At 35.2% G+C, this 20,185-nt stretch overlaps 1 protein-coding gene across 14 annotated transcripts in view; it reads right to left on the reverse strand.

Moving 5' to 3' along the window:
* Nucleotides 1–1,197: 1,197 nt before the first annotated feature.
* DOCK9 (dedicator of cytokinesis 9) overlaps nt 1,198–20,185 on the reverse strand; it is a 112,902-nt gene continuing 93,914 nt past the window's right edge. For 8 of the 14 annotated variants that reach the window (XM_068182492.1, XM_068182483.1, XM_068182486.1 and 5 more), the window contains exons 40-54: nt 19,177–19,314; nt 18,682–18,864; nt 17,941–18,054; nt 17,585–17,800; nt 15,834–15,891; nt 13,912–14,018; nt 10,498–10,620; nt 10,027–10,146; nt 9,335–9,370; nt 8,393–8,539; nt 7,380–7,590; nt 6,462–6,652; nt 5,190–5,290; nt 4,846–4,984; nt 1,198–2,423 (exon numbers count right to left, since the gene is read on the reverse strand). In XM_068182492.1, the coding sequence (XP_068038593.1) occupies nt 2,301–2,423; nt 4,846–4,984; nt 5,190–5,290; nt 6,462–6,652; nt 7,380–7,590; nt 8,393–8,539; nt 9,335–9,370; nt 10,027–10,146; nt 10,498–10,620; nt 13,912–14,018; nt 15,834–15,891; nt 17,585–17,800; nt 17,941–18,054; nt 18,682–18,864; nt 19,177–19,314 (2,007 nt within the window). In that variant the 3' untranslated portion in view covers nt 1,198–2,300. The remainder of the gene's footprint in view (nt 2,424–4,845; nt 4,985–5,189; nt 5,291–6,461; nt 6,653–7,379; nt 7,591–8,392; nt 8,540–9,334; nt 9,371–10,026; nt 10,147–10,497; nt 10,621–13,911; nt 14,019–15,833; nt 15,892–17,584; nt 17,801–17,940; nt 18,055–18,681; nt 18,865–19,176; nt 19,315–20,185) is intronic. The other 6 variants (XM_068182489.1, XM_068182488.1, XM_068182481.1 and 3 more) reach the window with 1 other exon arrangement.

The following is a 20,185-nucleotide window of genomic DNA, read 5'->3' on the forward strand; positions in this document are numbered from 1 at the left end:
GCACCCTTTTTTATCAAATATTTGATCACCACAAGGTCCTGTACTTGTTCTGTGGTGAAGTCCCAGACTGCCAGAGGTGACAATCCTTGTCACTTGCCCATATTCTCCCATGTGCCTTGACCATACTGCCTCGGGACATACCCCTATGTGATATTCTCGAATTAACCTTAGGAAAAGCTGGAAAAATATACTTGAAACATGCCAGTAGGAATATCTTAGTTACCAAAAGGTATCCAAGGTACTGAAGTGTTATTGTAGAAAGGGAGAAAACATCTACCCCACAGGAAAAGAAGGAGAAGGTGCCATTCTTTGTTTCATCCACCAAGTGGTTCCTGGAAAAGGGAAAATGTCTATTGTTCATTGTCCTCATGAGATGGTTCCCAAAGTGCAGGGAAGGCAACAATGCAGGGCCCAAATACCAATTTAGGCTCAAGGCCAATTTTTTTATCATCGTTCTCCCAAGCAGAACACAACCAAATGATACACTGCAAATTCAGCCTTTAACAAGCTCTCAAATTTGATGTACAGAAAAAAAAAATAGGGAGCATGGCAACGATTAGATAAACTAATACTGTGAACAAGTAAATCAACACTGTGACCAACAACTGTCAAACAGATAATAATTATCTGTTCATCCTCTAACATGCTGTGGTCAAATCTGTTATCTCAAACCCTTCAAGCCTGACACTGGGTGCCAAAACAGGACTGTTGTGATTCAGCCTCCCCCAGCTGCTCCCTCAAGCCTCTGCAGCAGGATAGGGGACACAGTCAGAAGCGTAAAAGTGAGAACATTTGTGGGTCCAGATAAAGACAGGTTAATATAAAAAAAAAACCAAAACAAAACCAAGAAAAAGAAATTATGCAAAACCCCCTCAATTGCTTGCTCATGTCATAAGGAAAAGATGATTTCTACTGTCATGTGATGAAAAGTTTTGAAGACTTCCTAATATTAACTGTTCTGGTGAATAACAACCTGTAGTTACAGGAACACGGTACTAGAGTCAAATGCAAGGGACTCAAAACTGATGTCTCAACTAATAATTTAATTGCCTTTATTGACAAGGAATATGAAATAAGACCTACAAGTGTCTGTATTTCATACACAGGATGCAAAAAGCCATTTTTTTAAAATCAAGCTTTCATTTTTCCTAAATGTCAGGGATGAATCTAAAACAAAAAAACGCAGCACACAGTGAGAAAAGTAACTACCTTTTTTCTTTTAATATAGATGTAGTACAGAATGTTTAATTACAGCAGGACAGTGCTTCCAGTTAAATAAAATTAAAAACCTTATTTTCCCCAAATATAAAATTACTAAATTAATGTCTTAAAAGAATAAGAATATGGAAAAAGCTTTAAATTATACCACCATTTACCACAGTAACCATGATTACCAATTACATACTCCATTGCTTTGGCAAAAAAGGTTTTTCTTTTAATAACTGCATATAAACCTAACATAGCAAAGACTGTATACATCTTTATATTGCACTTATTTATATACAGGAATAAATGAACTGTAAAGTCTGCATATACTTGGAATGAGCAAATTTTCAAAATAAACTGAAAGCAGAATGGTAAGAGCTGGTATGAATATTAAAAAAATGCTTAGAAATGTAATACATTTATGTACAGACTGTACGGACTGTATTAACAAACAATATGTACATAACAATTTACTACTATTGATATTTTAGTATAACTCAGTGTTCATTAATACAGACCTTTGGTTGTATTTAGTTGTTTAGTAAGATCTAAGCTCGCATACCTCCAAAATGCAACAAGGTATAAAATAAAGCACAACAATTTGCCAAATGGTACAAAAACTATTGTCAGTTCCATTAAACCCCAAAAACTAGTGTCTCTGTCTAGCCCCAAAATAGTTCTTGTACTTGGAATCTCTATGTGCCATACACAAAAAGAACACCTGAATGTTACATATCTGCAAAATTACATCCCACAACACTTTTTTTGTAATGTGCAATTCATTTTAATAATACTTTCTAATGAAAAACAGAAGCTAACTTCAACTTCATAATTTTCCAACACGCACTTCTGCAATGACATTGTGAACACTTTTAAATTTTACCAGCAAGATTAAAAAATATATATGTGTGCCTCCCTTACTCTAAAAGGCTATTACCAGTAACTGCTATTTGCTAAGTGTGCTCAGACATTCGTACGAACTACGCAGTTTGCAAGTGCCCAACATTTAGCTTCAAGGTCATCCTGAGTTTGCACACAATGAAGAAAATCCACAAACTTCAAAAGAAACAAACATACTTTCCTTTACAAAACAATCATGCAACTGAAGAAGAACTGGGCATCCCATGAACTGTTGTGCTTGTTGGAGTTCCACTTATGGCGTTGAAAATGTGTAGTGAGTTGGGCATGACACTGGCCTTTTCTTCCACCGGAGTAATCTTAAAATGAAAGACACATATTTACCAAAATGCTTCAAAATGGCACAGGCATGTCTAAAACAGATAACCAATTTCTTGATGTGTTGCTTATCAACTCAACCTCCCAGTATTTTTCTGCACAAAACTTTTTGGAAGCCATCTTCTCCCAGATTTAGGAGAAGTTACTTCTTCAATATCAGTTCTCCTAACTCAGATACTACACTGTCCTTTGCAGAGGGTGCTTGGACAGTTTCTATCATTCCTCCTGTTAACTTTCAAAAGGAATTTCATAGTGACAGGGTGACTTTTTGCCCTTTTTTGGTTTTCCTTTTTTGACTCTATAGAGGTACGATTTGAGCATTTCTTACAAAAAGCTATTGAAACACGAAAAAATTTCATTCTTAACAGCTATAAACAAATTGATGCTAAAACTTGAAATACCATAAAAAAAGGAATTATCTAAAGATTAGACAAACTAATAACACAGAAGTAGAGAAAACTAATTACCATCCCATCTGATCATATTGGCAAGCAGCAGAGGAGAAAAAAAACATCTGTTAAGATTCTTTATGCATTTTTATAACAAATTTTTTGCAGTTGTTAAGACCTTGCAGTGTTACATTACAGCTAATAGTTTGTTCAGTGATGCAGAGCTTTTTCTCAAAACAGCAATAGGCAGATACATAAATGAGACATTTTAAAAGATTTAAGTGCAGACCTTCATGTTTCTAAGCCTCCAGGGGAATTATCAATCTAATTGGAAAAAAAAAAAAAAACAACAACTAAAGCAAAACCACCAATAAAATATTTATTGGTGGCATATTTAAATTATGTACAACTAATTACATTTGTATAAGAACACAGTGATAGGCTTATAGTACATATTACTGCAGTCAGTTCTGTACTTTCATGTTCTGTTCACAGTATCTTATGGATATCAGCTGTTTGTCTAAATGTAAACCAAGAGAAGGGGCAATGTGATTTACTCCTGAAGTTTCAGGACATGCTTTTTCTTATCACCAATCTTTGGAAATTCACATACATTTTTTAAACATCTTCATCTTGCACCGAGTTGAAAGTACTTTTTCTTGTGTACAAATTTTCATTATATTTTTTTACTTTTTCCTGTACCAGGGGAATGCTGATCTTGCATTTATCATTAAATTCTTTGACCAAAACACTTGCCTCTCCTTTCCAAAGGGGTATTCTGTATCGCTGTCTAAATCTCTCCTTTCCAAAGAGGTATTCTATGTCTAATTCTCTCATGTACCTTGTTCAGCTCAATCAGCTTTCCAATCAGTTACCCTCCATTCCAAATCCTCCTCTGCTTATCAATAATCACATTGAAATACAGTCAAACTGTCCCACTTCTGTTAGCTAAGCAAACTCTTTTTCTGTTCCACAAATCTTTCAAAACTATTTTCTTATACTACTGTTTCTTATTAAAAAACCAAATCCAATTCTGGAAAAATGGTATCACTTCCTATAAACTTTGGTTCACAATGTTCTCTATTGCTGGTGGTTAACAAGAGCTGTGTCATAAGCTCTTCTCTGCGACAGGATATCAAACTTGGCGAAGGAAAATAAAGCCAATGTGCTTCATCATGATTATATCATATCACAGAGCTACTCAGAACACAGTACCTGAGAAACCACACTGGGAAATAATGGAAAGAAAGAAAGCATGTGAAGTGAACTTTAGATAAGTGGCCCATTTTTGAATAGAAAAAAGTTGTCATAAAAGTTTGGGGTACCATCTAAGCAAAGGTAGAATAAAGGCAAATCTCTTTAGAATTATAAACTATTCTGTGGTTCTGGAAAAAGGCTATAAAAGTAACAGTGGATGAAAGAAAAGGGGGCTGAAGTGATGAATATGATGAATAAAAATGTCAAAAAGGCTGGGATCAATCACTAAACTTCAGCTCTTTCTGTCCTCCTAGAAATAATATCTTTGCCTTTGAAGTCATGAGAGATTTCTACCATGGAACCCAGATGCAAAGGTTGAGTGGTACATCTCACTCCACAAAAGTTCTGGTTTTCCTTCCCCAGTATTTCTAGCTTGTCAGTATTGGACTTCCCTCAAGAAAATGTACTGGAATGCCTCTTGAAAGGTATTTCACTCTTTGTTGCAAAAGCAATTATTTATACCTCCAAAATCGAAGAAGAAAGGGCTAAGCTTGCAGATCATATATATTAATTTAATTACATTTGTTTTATTTTTATTGTAGTCTTCCTTGCCTACAAAAAAAAAGGCTGGTGCCAATGAAATACACAAGCAAAAAAAAATGAAGGTCCACAATTTCTTGGCAGGCTTATACTCCGATAGAAAGAAAAAAAAAGAAACAATCCTTTTGTGTAAAGTATTATATACATTTCTCCTACTCTTTTCACATCATAGTTACATTCTGAATCATAGTATGTATAACCTAATTTCAGCACATACTTGTTCATGCATTATTTCAGAAAGTTCTTTTGCCATTTCTCTGTAGTTTGCCTTCATTTCTTCTTGATATTCCAACTGATCTTCCTTTATCAGTCGTTCATTTACACCCAGAGCATGCCCACAGGCTTCAACAAATTGCCTGATTTAGAGAAAATAAGAAAGTTCTCAAACAGAAATCCAAAAGATTGGTTTAAAATGTCAGCTTAAAGTATGTTTTTACTGAACCAGAACACTTTAAAAGTTAAAAGTTTCAAGAAGAATTTGTATGAGTCTTGGAAAAAAGGTCCATTTTTTTTCTTCCCTCTCCTCCATCCCCAAGAAATCCCAAACCTTCCATGCCATACCTAAAAACTTCTTTTAGGAGCTTTACTTTATTGTCGGGATATCTTTTGGTGTTAGCGTCATCTAAGAAAGCTCTTGCATATGCTAATGGACCAGCATTAACCTAAAAAGAACAACAATTAAAAAATAGTCAGATATCTGACATACTGTCTTAGCAATAACAGGTGCTACAGGTGTCTATTGGATTTGATTTTCTTATGAGACTACACAGATTTCAAAAAAGCTGGACTTAGAAAAGAAGAAAACTGCTGAGTTGGAGCATTAAAGCAGGAGAGGTCTCTCCAGTGCTATAAACCTGTCCCAGCACAAAGAAACCACTTCAATGATGTGGCAAAGTAACTGCAGATATTGCCAATTAGGGTGGGAAAATGAGCTCACCTACTTCTGTTTGGTCTGTGTATCTGTTGGAAACAGATTTCCAAGCTGAGAATTCTGCGAAAACCTGCAGAAGTTTAATTCTGCTCTTAGGGCAGCTACAGGGGAAGTGCTTTCAGTGACTTATGCCTCATCCTTATTATTCTTTCATATTATCAACACAAGCCTCTCTCTTCTCATCCCATAATACCAGCTTGACAACAATACTAGCTTGATTCTGGAACCTTGGTTTGGTTTTTTTTCCCTTTTCTGCTGAATGAGACCGCTGGTCATATCAAGATGACTGTGTTAACAGTTCCTTTGCTTCCAATCAGTTTGAAATAATAGAGCAGCACATATGCCACTGCAGTTTTTGAAGATACTTTCCATACTGACTTGTACATGCTACACCTGCTTCAGGAACCCTATTTTGGTGAATCTGATGGCTTCTTTATACATTCCAGTTCCTGCCTGCCTTAGGCAAAAAGGCACACACAATGAGATTTTCTGTGGTTATCTTCTTCCTATATATTATCACTCGCTCTTTATCTCCATAGTGTTCTTACAAAAATATGCTAGACCTACTGTAGGCAGACCTACAGCTAGGCAAAATACGCTAATTTATCTTCAGGTTCATCTATTATCTTCTAGCAGTTTCAGCTTTACACCAAAATCTGGTGGGGCTTGGAATGCAACACATTCCAGACAAGAACCTTAATTCTTTTGTGTAACTGTCTCTGATCAGTTGTTTATATTAAATACTTTTATTTCTTTTCCTATTCAGAAAATAACTGCAGACAGTGAGCATATTTCTAATTTAGGACACTCTTGAACGTGCAGAATAGAAACCAATTATGAAATGCTACTTATATAAGTTTTCAAGGACAGAAGCAAATGAAACTACATGGCAAAGGTCTTACCTGAACACTGACACTTCCCTGCAGCTTCAACTGCAATTTGATCATATCTACTTCAGCCGAAGAGCAAAGCTGCCTAAGCTCTGCAACTTTTTTACTCATTTCATCAATGGCTACTTCAATTGGATTTAAATCAGTGTGGTGCTGGTACATCACTGGAATGCGCTTTTTCACGTATGGGAAACAATGTATGGCTGCGGACAGAAACAAGTTCAACTTAGTCAGGAAAAGATTTTTTAATAAGGTGTGCTTTGAGAGAATCTTATGCTAAAATCTCATTTTGATGTAATTAGCTGCCCAATTTAATAACTTATATAATTACAAATACTACCAAATGGATGGGGAAGCAAGACACTGAAATGTAAATATGCACGGTGTTACATGCATTACAGCGTAGAAAGACCACTGTCATTACTGCTACTAATTACCACCAAGAAATAAACCACTGGAACTTAATTTATATGAGAACTCTGAAAATAATTGCTTAACATTCACAAATCTCAAGGAAGAGAAGAATCCCAAAATAGCAAAGCTGTATTTTCTATTTCCTCACAAGTACTGGCTATGGACAGCTATAAAGTCACTTTTTATTATAAAGTCACTTTATTATTATAAAGTCACTTATTTGTTTTTAATACAGAAACTCGCACTTAACAGAGACAAAACACAAAGTAGTTTTCTTCTAAGAAAAAGGAAAGCCAGATTCCAGATTCAGAATTCTGGAAGCTTAAGCAAAAAGATGTAATAATTTTGAGGATTCCCCACTGAAGAAATCAATCTGAAAAACCTAGTTGTGGCCAAAAATATGAAAAGGATTTTAGCTGATAGCTATAAAGGACTTAGTTAGGTGAAATGAAAAAACCCATACAGAACAAAATTTGAGCTAATGGTTCCAGTCACAGCATTCCATTCCATCAGTACCTGTCAAAATAGTCCGTCGCTTACACTGTTCTTCTACTCCTCCTTGTCTTTTACCACCTTGAGTAAAAGGCATCTCAAACATGAAGCGACGAATGTTATGAGTCCTTTCAAAATCTGTTTTTCTTTCCTGCAGCTCCTTTTCTTCAAAGTATGGAATTACATGTGTAACTTGAATATATGCATATTTTGAATCTAAATCCTTAGGATTTACCTTAAAAACAGGATAAAAAAATATCAAATATCTACATTGTGAATAAAGTGGATCTAATAGTAGTCACACAACTTCCAGAAATTAAATTTGGTCTCTTAACCTCTAAATTATTGAAAACATGGGAAATGTTCATGCGTTCACGGAGGTTTCCTGTATTCAGTTTTTAACTATTAGGAATAAAGACAGACAGACGGATTACAGCACGTTGTGGATTTTTTTGGTTTGTTTTGGTTTGTTTGGTTTTTGGAGGTTTTTAACCACTCATGATCATGAAACCCAATCCTTTCATCAAGTCCTCCACTCATTTTAAAGTTCAAATATTGAAATGCACACCATTGCTGCACTTTAAGGCCAAAATGCACAGAAATTTTTGAATCAAGGGTTCAAAAGGACCCTAATCAAGGAACAAAAAGAGCCATGAAATTATACTAAGAGGAAATCACCATAAAGTCTAAGGCTGAGATGTGGAAAAGGGAAGAACTTCCAAAGAATGACTGTGCATGAATGGACAAGAAAAACAGCTAAAGTTAACACAGAATATGATCGTAATCCAAATTTGTTCTAACATACAATTATTGTTTTGAGAGGTAACACTACAGAAATTAAGCTTTTTGGTTGTTCTAAAAGGCATACTTAGTAGGAGATAATATTCCTCTCATGCCTTTCCAACAGTAGAGCTTTTAGATGCAAAAACAGTAGAGCTTTTAGATGCAAATGAGTAACAGACAGTGATCCCACAGTATTTCAAGTATACTAATGAAAGCAATATATTAGAATTTTTTAGAGAGAATAAAAATCTTACTTTGCCAGAATCCTGAATCATTTTGACATTTTCAGCTCCAAATTTGTCAGAGTAGAGTTTTTGGAGTCTTTGGGAAATTTCTGAAAGAGGTGTGAGTTTAGGCTCTTTATAGATATATTCTTTTCCATCTTCATCCTCAAAGAAACCCTGTAAAAATAAAGTAATCAAAAATCTTGGGGAATAAAACAAATAAGGAAATGACTAAAATAGACAAAATGTGTGTGGTTCAAAGGAAATATAAACATTTAACATTAGTATTCAAGCAAACATAAATAGACAGAAATTAAAATCTAAGTAAAAGGGTTCTCTAAGAGAATAAAAAACAATGGAAATATGTAATTCTCTACTACAACATGAGCGAAAGATAATGGAAACATAGAGTTTAAATTTTAAAAGTTTGTAGCAATTCTATGGTGTGCCAAGCCTTTGAGATAAGTTTCCTTCACTTTTACTTAAAAGTGAACTTGCAGCACTGTTTCACTCGCCAAAATTGGTAGTCGTGCCCAGCAGGTCTATCTGATTCACAAGTGACTATTTTGGCAAAAGTTTACGTAAAAATAATCTGAAATTTTTCCTTAGGTAGTTATAAAAAATTAATCCCACAAGATGAAATATAATTATGCAAAGATCTTAATTTTATGATGTACTATTGGTGTATGCTTCTTTATTTTATTACACACACCATTGTTTTTCAAACCACAACTAAATGCACAATACATGGAAAGTGAAACAGTTCATTGGTTTAAAACAACAAGCCATGTTGAGTTCATGTTTAAAACCAGAAAATAAATATTTTTTCATAAACGAAACAGACAAAATAGAAAAGCACAACATATCATGTATAAACACAGGCTAGATTGACAAAAATACCCACACCAAACTAAGGTGAAATGCAGTAGTTTCTACTGCATTGCTTGCTCTGTAAGCAGTCACTGTAATTACCTCAACATCTGTCTCACTGTCTGTAAACTGGTATTGCTATAAAGTCATAAAAGACAACAGAATACATGTAAAATCATACTGCTCAGAGTATTTTACAATTCTCCATGCTCAGCTGGACATTTAAGCAACTGGGCTACGCATGTAGAGAGTGTATTACTTGATACCATACGCGTGATACCATAGGGATACAGAGGCATTCTAGACACGTACCAGAGGATGTGAAGCTGCCCAATACACAGCCAGAACTTTGGTTTGAAGCATGCAATACTGATGCATAGAAAAGAGTGATCCGTTCTCTAAATGGAGCTTGATGTTACTTTTTGACTTGCAATGGCTATTAATGCATACCAATCTAAGAAGCAGCCTTGCAAACCACACCGTAGCACTACAGACATTATGTCAATGCATTGCTAAAAACCGACATCACAGAAAACTTACCGCTGCCTTAAGGTAGTAAACAAAAGAAGAAAAAAGGAAAAAAGGCAAAAAAATTTACTGAGGAAAATTATAAGAATTTTTCTGGAATTGATAGATGTTTTAAAAATAAATTACTGATGGTGTTTCTTTATTTCATAGAGAACACATTCTGTGTGCTTTTGATGTCCCAGCATCAATACAGATGATGAAAGAGTAAACCTTGTAAAATAAATTCAGGTCTTTCTTACTGCATAGAGCACACCAGTGAAAGTAACACTTACTTGTCCAAAGAATGCTACCCTGAAATAAGTTCCCAGCAGCCTCTTGCCTGTATGCATAACTTCTGTAACTTTACTGTATGCTCGATGAAGGGTGTCATATAAGTGAGCAAGCCTCTAAAAGTAAAAGAAAACAATAATGAAGGAGAAGAACAAAGCACAACTTTCCTATCTTAAAATAACAAATTATGTCCTTGCAGCCAGTAACAACTGAAAACATTCTTTTATTGAATGGTAGTATTAGGTTTAGCAGTTGCGTCAGGACGACAATATGTAAGACTCATTTTTAATTATTTATATTAAAACAAAAAATGCAATTATTTAAAATTAAAACAAACATTTCAACACATTCAAACTTCAGTTACAATTTTAACATTCTTATTATGTGATGTCCAATGTGTCATGCAGTTACACTTGAAAATTCAGGATTTTTTTCTTTCTCAAATTTACTTTTGATGAATTAAGTACCTCAAAATCTCTCCGTTTTTCATAAATGGGAATTATAAGTTTATATATGTCAGCAATGAGTTCATAGCGTTCTGCCTTCCAGAGTCCATCAGCACACTGCTCCAACAATTCCATCAGCACATCCTAGATTTGGATACACATTTGAAAGTGTAAAACAATTCAGTACTCATCAAAAGCACAACAAATAATTATACCGAAATTCTTCCCAGTGAAAACGGAAATCTTGTCTCAAAGCAGAATTACGTAGACTTTGTAATTTAAGTTATTGTGGCAATCAACAATTGCCAAAAGGAAACAAAACAAGACAGAATGGTCTGCGTGTACACACATACTCCTTGTATTTACAAACAGCATGTTTCTTTTAGATATTCTTGAAACTTCTTTGGACATTCTTCTATCACTCTTGCATCACAGTGGTGAAGCTAGAAGCTGGAAAAAACTCCTTTGATGCTTAGAAGTTACTCTATTCCAACTCCTTCTTCCCTTTGGTAGAGGACTAAGTCAGCTTAAACACATCACTAAGAAAATCAATTTTTAACACTGTGAGCACAGACTAAAAAGTGGTACCCTTATCCACGTGCTGCAACAGACCTTAAAACATTTCCTCCTTTCCTTTATGGGGCTTGCAGACTCGCCAGTACCTCCTTTCTCAGCAGCCAAGTGGTGACAAGTGACAGACCAGTGTCACTGCTGCACCACAAGGGCTGTCCACCAACACTGGTTTATGACACAAGTCTTAATTCAGACACCAGAGGGCATCCAGATGTAGCAAAGTAAAATTTTGTTTACAAAAGGAAAAGAACATGAAGAGCACAAGCTTCAAGCGGCAGAGCTGATAGGAAGGAGCAAAACAACACACCAATTTAGAGCCACATGTCTCAATACTTATCCATTCTCATGGGAAAAGTTCTTTTCCATATATGCAATGTTTCCCTTGACACCTGTGAGAACAGCCTCTTGCTCTCCTCGAAGTCTGATTCTTCGACTAACCACTTTAGGAGCTGGACTTTTTCCAGTTTGTTGATACCTCTCTTGACTTTTGGAGGTCAGTGCTGGACACAAGGTTAGAGATGGGGCTCCACAAATGCCAGCATAAAAGGGAAAAAACTCACTTCGCTCTGCTTCTTGAGTCAATCCTCTCCAACACAACACAACCTGCATTGGCTTTTGTTTCCACAAAGCCACGCTGATGATTCCCATTCAACAGGCAGTCCACTAGAACTTCCAGGTCTTTCTGCAGAGCTGCTGCTTAGCCCGTACTGAGCTTTTTCTGATTTTTTTTTTTTTTTAAGGTGCAAGGCTTTGAATTTGTCTTTGTACCGCCTTGAGAGGACACTGTGTTCCTGCGAGGCTCTTTCATTTACCCATCTGCAACTCAGGACATTGCTTCTCATGGAATGTCACAGGCAAACAAGTGTTTTGATGCAATGGACACAGCAGCCTTGTTCAAAAGCAAAATCCCAAACTAAATTTTGGATTTTTCATCTGGCTAGCTTAGGTAACCCTGGCCTCAGACAGAATTCTTGTAAAATGAGAACTAAATTGAGCATCCCAAAATTTCAATTTTTTAAAAATGAGGAACTATATAAGTCTTAAGAAAAATTTCACTTAATTAGGAAGAGATTTTATAAACTGGAGAATATGAAAGCTATTTTGACCCTTTTAAATACATGCAGGGATTCTCTCTGATCCTCCAATACTTGCAAGTGCTCCTTTGGAAATTTAACTCTAACTAGCAAAAAGGGAAATCTCAAGTTTTAAGGGAAGAAATTCCACATGGCTTGTTACCATGTATAAGAAGAATTCTCATCAGAGCATCATTTTGCAAAGTAGTACTAAAGTATAGCTTGAAAGATGTTTCTGCTTTTTGACTTCTGTACTCAATTCATCTCATTTTTTTCTCAGACAATACAGTTCTGCTTACTTATGAACACACTGAGGAAACACTCCATTTATGAATAAGTTCCTGTTCCTGAAGGAACAGGGCTACCTGTTCTGAAGCACTTCTGAAATGATTTTTAGTCTGCTAAAGCCAAACAATTCTTCCCTATTGTTACTCTTGTTATTATTACTATTATTATTTCTCCCTCATTATTACTTTTCCCATGTTTCACATAACTTCTGAAAGTTATCTGAAAAATAGTAACTTTTTTCAGTATTTCATCAGTTAGTGTACTCCATGGTTAAGTTTTGAAAGGGTTGCATGCAGGGAAAAAATGAAATTTGGCTTGGTTTGATCTTTCTGCAAGCTGTACAGGCTTATAATTTCACTCTTGGCTTACTTCCGTTCCACGGAAATACTGAGAGATGGAAATAAATTTGTGTAGGGTTCAATGATCCAGAAAAATCAGTATATTCTTTTTGCAGGGAGTGACTAATGAGAAAAAGAAAAAAGACATTCCAATTTTTTTTTAAAAATGCATAATAATTTAACTCTGACAAATGGTCTGGCAGGAAAACAGTGACAGAAATTTCCAACAAAACTTTCCATCAGCAGTAGTCACTAGAATTCCTGATCTGCAATAACTTAGAGCAGCTTGCATATTGCTTTGAATAACATGCTACATTTCATGCTGGATCAGAAGAATCAATGATTTTAAAAAGACAGCACAAAAACTGGAAAAAAAAATACAAAACACAAAACAATTTGCACAGTCAAGTAATATTGTCATGCAGCTTTACAATACACTAATTAAAACACAAAAGAAAAATATTTTTGTTGCACAGTTACGCTTACAAACCAGAGGGTTTTCCAACAAGACTGCTGCAAATTGTGCTCTGTTCCTCTCTTCCACAACTACACCAGCAAAGACATAGTGCAGACAGCTTTTCATAAGCAAGATTATTAACATTTTCATATAGACTGCTTACTACTAAAATTTACTTTAGAGCCTGCACAGATGGATCAGCAAAGACACAAGGAGTGAAGCTTAAGCCAGAAAAAAACACATGGACATGAGTCTGAGTCTGGTGTCAGTAAAACTGCTTTCATTGTTATGGCATATTTGCTTAGGGAAACTCTAAACAGCAAAAAACCAGTGAACACATTTTCATGATTTTTGGTGGAGTATTACTCTAAATCCAAGTCAGTTTTACAAAACAACAGATTTTGCTGACTCTAATAAGTAACCCACATTAGTGTTCATCCTATCAACTAGAATATTGCTTTTATTCCAAAAGTGGTGTTGAGTTGAAGTGCTAGCACTATAATTTAAAATACATGTATACAGTTAATTCTCAAAATCTGGGACACCTCACAATTTTTTTATTTCAGCTTTAGGGTATGAGTAGCAGATCAGGAAAAAAAAATATTGTATCCCTTATATCAGTAATTCTCCAGACTGAAACATAAAATTTGCAAAAAACCCCAGCCCTTCCATGTATGTAAATTTTAACATTTTTATGTTTACGTACTTCATTGAAGTGAACATCTTGCATTCCAACATCCTCCATCATTGAAGCCTCTTCATCTATATTTGGTGTGATTACTCTGAAAGCAGTACAGCCTTGCCTAAACATCCCTGTCATTGAAAAAGAAATATAGAAAAATTTAATTTTCTCCAGCAGGATAACACTAGGCCATTTTGTGATTCTGGATAAAGCAGAAGCCATGTTTAAATATACCTATCACCAAATAAATAAATAGATCAGCCTCCCACTGCATGATTAAAATAGAAGACCTTACATTACTGAGAATGTAACAAATGGATTTTAAAAACCCAGAAATGTTAATATGTGGACCCTTACCTACCCAACTAAGTAGTGTCTGAATCTTCTTACTTTATCTTAAATGTGTGACTAATCTACTCCACCCTAAGTCTAAGGTACTCAAGGTAACTTTTACTGTATTTAATTAAAAACTGCCATGAAGTCATGCTGGACCTGAGTACAGGGGCAGGACCTGGCACATAATTTTTTCCAGTCTGAACAATAGGAATGACATTAACAATAAAAAATGATCAAGGAGTGGCAAACCAGAATATTCAAACATAGAAAACCAGGGGAAAAAAATGAACAAAATACCAATCTAACTTCCTTTACTGAAAAAAAAAATACTTATCAAAAATGGAGTATAGAATGTTCCAACATGAAACCAATGCCTTTTACTCATGCTATTTAGATCTTTTTTGATTACATCAGACTGCTGAATTAAGAAAACAGGATTTTCTGTATAAATTAAAACCTCAAGGGCAATCAGTAAATATTATGGAAGCTTAAGGATTTGCACATATTTATTTTACAACTCATTCCTACGAAGATTCTTTCTGCTCAGTTAGGAGTTCTGACCATCAGAAGTTTTATTGAATGATTGCCTCAAATGCAAGGGACTTTTCTGTTCTTAGAAGTACCAAAGGTAGAAGTTTGACCCTCTGTATTACTGAGAGGAAATTAATTTTATATGATAGTATACAAAAATAGAACACCCAAAGGACTCACAAATAAATAGAGACTATCACTAATTGTCAGGTATCATCAGGCTTCCAAATGAACACAGTAATTTGTCTTAGAAGCTCATTTCAGATTTGGTCTCAGAGAAGGTTCTGAAATCACTGGGCAAAGGAAAGAGCCTATACACTACACAAGCACTTGGTGAGAAGCACAACAAGAACAGAGACAAGTCATCTTTTAGAGTCATGATTTTACTTCATTTTGAACTGTCATGCAAAGGCAAAGCTAAAAAGATGCAAACATGAATTTACTCACAAATCCAAAACACTATCTCAACATCATAATCAGTTTCAACAGATTCCTGAAATGTTCTTCAAGAGAGCTCTTTTTGTTAATTTAAGTTGTATCTCAAATCCCTGACTCAGAACTCTGCTGATCCTATAGATGAAAGGAAGTTTTCTACCCTATCTCAAGTGTCATCAGAGTCCACTTTTACAAACAGCTGCTGGCACAGAAAACACCACAAGGTGAAACAGCCTGAGCACTATTATCATTGATTGAACATCTGAAAATTTGTACAAATTTATTTTGACTCTTCTGGCAATGCCAGGTTTCCCTAGAGGCAGTGAGAGAGTGACTACTTGTAGAAACAAGAATATTCCCAGATAACTTTGCTTTAGAAAGGATCTGATTTGAGCTATTAGCAGCTCTGGTGTAAAATTAAAATTTTTACTTTTCAAAAATTTTACTTTGCCTTCACCTGAAATGCTGCCCCTTAGATATGCAAGTTTACTCTTAAGTATGTGACTTTGCTACCTGGTTATGTCAGATTTTTTTCCCTAGTGAACACTGAAATACATACAACTTTCTCAAGGAAACGACTGATTTTCCCAAACTCCAATAAAAAATATATTTAAATACATTAAAATAAGGTTTTGAAATCATACCTTTTCGTGTGAGATATTCTGCAACCAGTGCTGCTACATGGACATAGCACATTGCTGCCTAAAACAGAAACAAGTAACAATCTTTCAAAACACAATTAAAACAGGACTGTTAAAAACAAGATATATAAGGAGAGCAACAGTACGAGACAATTTCTTCAGTTTTCCTTTTTGCTGCTCTGCAGGAGATATTCTGTGGCAAGAATTCTCCACCTCATTTATGTAAAGCAGTAATTCTGCAAGGGCACTCCTTAACCAGAGCACTGAGTGGCATGGACAGCAGTTCACAATCTAAGAGCGACCCCAGGTCACAAATCACAAGGTAGGAACATCACGCTGGAATAAAAACAAGTGAAACTCTTTTCAGGGGGGAGGTATTTTAAGTGTTAAGCTATTAATGATTCTATTCGACATTTGGTAGCCTTTCTGCTAACCTGTTTTGTCTGCTTTTTGGCTTCAGACCAAGAAAATTGCAGAACAAATTGGTGACAGGCCATTTGAGAGCAGCAAGAGAGATCTAATCTATGAATGGAAATTGAAGGAATTTGATCAGTGCAGTTTGGAAAACAGAAAAAAAAAAAAAAGAGGGACAGAATAATTTTCAAATATCTGAGATTTTTAAAATGGATTTGACAGTGATGACTTTTCTCCAAAAAAAGAAAAATATTTCACATTACTGTTTTATTAAAAAGGCTTAGGCATTCAGCAAAGTAACTATCAGTTGAACAGCTCAAATATGGAGGTTGCACAACCTCAAACAATGGAGGTAAAGGAAAAAGGAAAGAATCTGCCAGAAATTCTAAATCAAACTTTGTATTGAGTTGAACTTGATGATTTGCAGACATCTTCATCTAGTTGCACAGTCAAAGATTTTAAGATTTTAACAAAAAAATGAAAAACATAACTGAAAAGGACTAAAAGACCTTGTCTTCTCAGATAGGTGAAGCTGTTCAGTTGAAGAGACAAGCTAATAACAAAGTAATGTGTATGCCTTCTGTGTTGCTACCATGTAGAAGAAGAGAATTCTAGTAGTAAGAACTGAGTTTGGAAGATAGCACCTTCTATTTCTTGGAGATCTTTACTTGCTTACATGATGCTTATTTTAACAGATATTAATAAAATGCAATGATTTCATACAAAGCAATTTACTTTCAGATGGAAAAACCTTCCAGAAAGAGACAAAATTAATCTGTATCCAGTTAAAATGTTAGTGTCTCATTAAGACATATAACAATCCCCAATTCTGCTTTTTGCTAGAACTGAATACTTTAAGAGCACAGTAAAAACAGAAAGCTTTCCTTTTTTTCAAACAGCACAAGAAATTATTTGTCAGTTTTAAGAACATTAGTCGTTCTTTTAGTAAGCAATTTGGAATAAAATCAAGCTAATTCTTCAAGTAAAGGCAACTGGAAGAGTATTCAAGGAGTGGCTTTAAGTGTTTAAGCAAGTAATAACAAAGATATTTTTAAGCAAAAGGCCTCTCTTCCATGGCTTGTGTTGTGCATTCCATTCTTAGTAGTGTGTCAGTACAGCAGTTAAACATGTTCCTTACATTAGTAACCAGAAATTACTTACAGATGTACTTGGGTAGGACAAAAACTTATCAGCTATTGAAACCAATCCAGCAACAACTCAAAAATTGTTAAAAACACTTATGTTACATGCTAACAACTGCATATAGTACATTCCCTCTCTATAAAGATAAGCTTAAGCTCATACCAGAGCTAAAACTAATTTGATTTTTTTTCTCTTACCTCTGAAAGGTCTCCATTTTTAACATGGATCCTTGCCATGCTGTCTAACCATGTCTTCCTCAGTTCAGGAGTACTTGCATAAGACTTTGCCAAGCTGTACTGGAGGTCTACGAGCATTTCTGGATCATTCTCATGTTCCTTCATCTGAGCCGTAGCCATCAGTACTGTACGAATCCGTTTGGTTAAATCCTTAACGTCAGAAGGGAATGTAGTGTGCTAAAACATGGAAAAGTCAGGTTAACTACTGTGTTTTCCTAGTCATTGCACAACAAAGTGATAAAGCATAACTGGAAAAGATGCTGTGAAAGAGTCTTCAAGCATCCTTCTACAGTATGGAAATAGGAATAAAAACAGACCTTAATAATTCTGTCGTTATTGGCACAATTGTTGATGATAGAAAGAGACTGCTGAAATCTAGTTCCTCCAATTCCAACCACATCAGCAATTAACTGGCTTACTGAAATAATAACCTTGACAGAAACAAATATCTTGTTAGTGCATATTCATTAAACACCCTTGAGATGTATCTACGAGGCAATTACAAAAGAAGTTTTGTTCTTTTTAATTGAAAAATCATTCTCCTAAATAAAATAATGTTTGGGGGTTCTTTTCCAATTACCTGTACAATAACATAGGCAAGATAAAACAGGCTTGTGTAAATTCAAGACACATGACTGACTGCTAGGTGAACTAGCTAGCGATCATTAAACTGGCAAACTAATGTTCCCACCTTTGTCAAGACACACAGTTTTCAAATTATTTGTTTTATTTTAGACTTCTATGTGCTTGTTGGTGCATTCTTTTCCTTCTTCAGATGCAACAGGATACAGCATTTAACAAACAAAATAACATTTACAAAAGAGAACGTTTGCACTGACAAATAAAATTTATTTCCTACAAAACACTGGGTCATCCAACTGTTTCTAAGTATTTCCTTGTACTGAATATAATTTTATGTCCATCTTCTTACTCTTAGTACCACTTTGTCTGAACCCCAAATAAATTATTTAAGTCTATCTGACACGGCTTTGCACACTGGTATGCAACTGTGGATCTACAATATTAAAAAAAAAAAAAAAAGAAGAAAATATACTAACTTGCAGATGTGTTCGAACAAAAGACTTCTTCCCCGTGTAGTCAAAATTATTTCTCATCAAAAAGTACAGTAACTGTGAAGCTTCATTACGAATTGAACTCAGCTTGGAATTACAGTACTTCAGAATTTCATAGCACAGTGCAGAACACATATCAGCTCTACCTTCATAAAATGTAGAAGGAAACTGAGAAAAAAGAAGAAAACAAAGTATTTGCTCAGTAAAACTAGAGTCAGATCTTGATAAAATAAGCATGTAAAGAAAAAACCAAATATATTCATATCCTCAAACTGTGGAAAGAACAAGAGTTAGAGTAGTTCATGACACAAAACAATTTTTACAGGAAATCAAAGGACAAGCATTCCACACTGTTGAGATCAGATCAGTCCTTATTCACCAATTTTATTTTGGGATGTTAGTTATTAAATTTTTACATAGTATATTGTTAAGTAAAGAACTGGACATGTACTTGAAGATGAATTTTTAAAAACTTCTTACCTTGTAAATAAGTGCCCTTAGAGCACTGAACACATTTTTCAATGCTGTTTCAGACTGATTCTTTTGGAGGAAGCAGAGGTATACATCAAATACTTTCTTCATCAGTGGATTATGTCCGTGATCAGTCAGTAGCTGATTCTTTAAAACGATAGCAAGAATTTAGGAGTTTTGTACAGCAATACATTTATACTACTCTAAGAACACATACAGATCATCAAAAGCAGGACATTCAAAAAATATAACCTCTATGGCATTACCAAGATGTACAATAAAACACACATAACATGAATTCTAACTAGGTATTTCTAGCACTTCATTAATTTTGTTTATAAAGGAAGTGTTGCCTTCTGAATAGACTCATAGAACACAATTGTTTTTATCAGCTGTTAATTAAATCCATTACTATTAATAGCTTTTTGAGGGGCACACTCAAAGTATTAACAGACTTTGCTTCCACTGGCTTTAGTAGCTCAGACAGGGGAATTTTCTCATAGCAGTATCTCCTACTACAATGTGATTCTACAAGGTCCTGCCCCTTCTGCAACTCACCTTGGTGCACTCGACTCTTCCTTGTCATTACTGCTTATATACAGGCCTCCAAAGGAGTGGAAGAGGGTGGGTTCAGACTGGATATAAGAAGAACTTTTTCTACAGTGAGGGTGCTGAGGCAATGGGACAAGTTGCCCTAGGAAGTAGAGGATGCCCAATTCCTTGGAAGGTTTTTTCAAGGCCAAGCTGGATGGGGCTTTGAGCAACCTGGCCTCGTAGAAGCTGTCTCTGCCCATGCAGAAAGGTTGAACTAGATGATCTCTGAAAGTCTCTTACTACCCAAACCATCATATGACTCTGATTTTATGTATTTTAGTGCAGTTGATTACATAAAGCTCCTGATTGTCCTACCTGTTTTGTTTGGATCTTTGAGACTATTCTGGCATACCCTTGCCTACCTTTTCAATATGCAACACACAGATAACCTTGAAAGATTGTCATTTCAAGCATGATGGGTTGA

Source organism: Anomalospiza imberbis, chromosome 2 (assembly GCF_031753505.1).
Source record: "Anomalospiza imberbis isolate Cuckoo-Finch-1a 21T00152 chromosome 2, ASM3175350v1, whole genome shotgun sequence".
In the NCBI taxonomy this organism is placed as follows: domain Eukaryota; kingdom Metazoa; phylum Chordata; class Aves; order Passeriformes; family Viduidae; genus Anomalospiza; species Anomalospiza imberbis.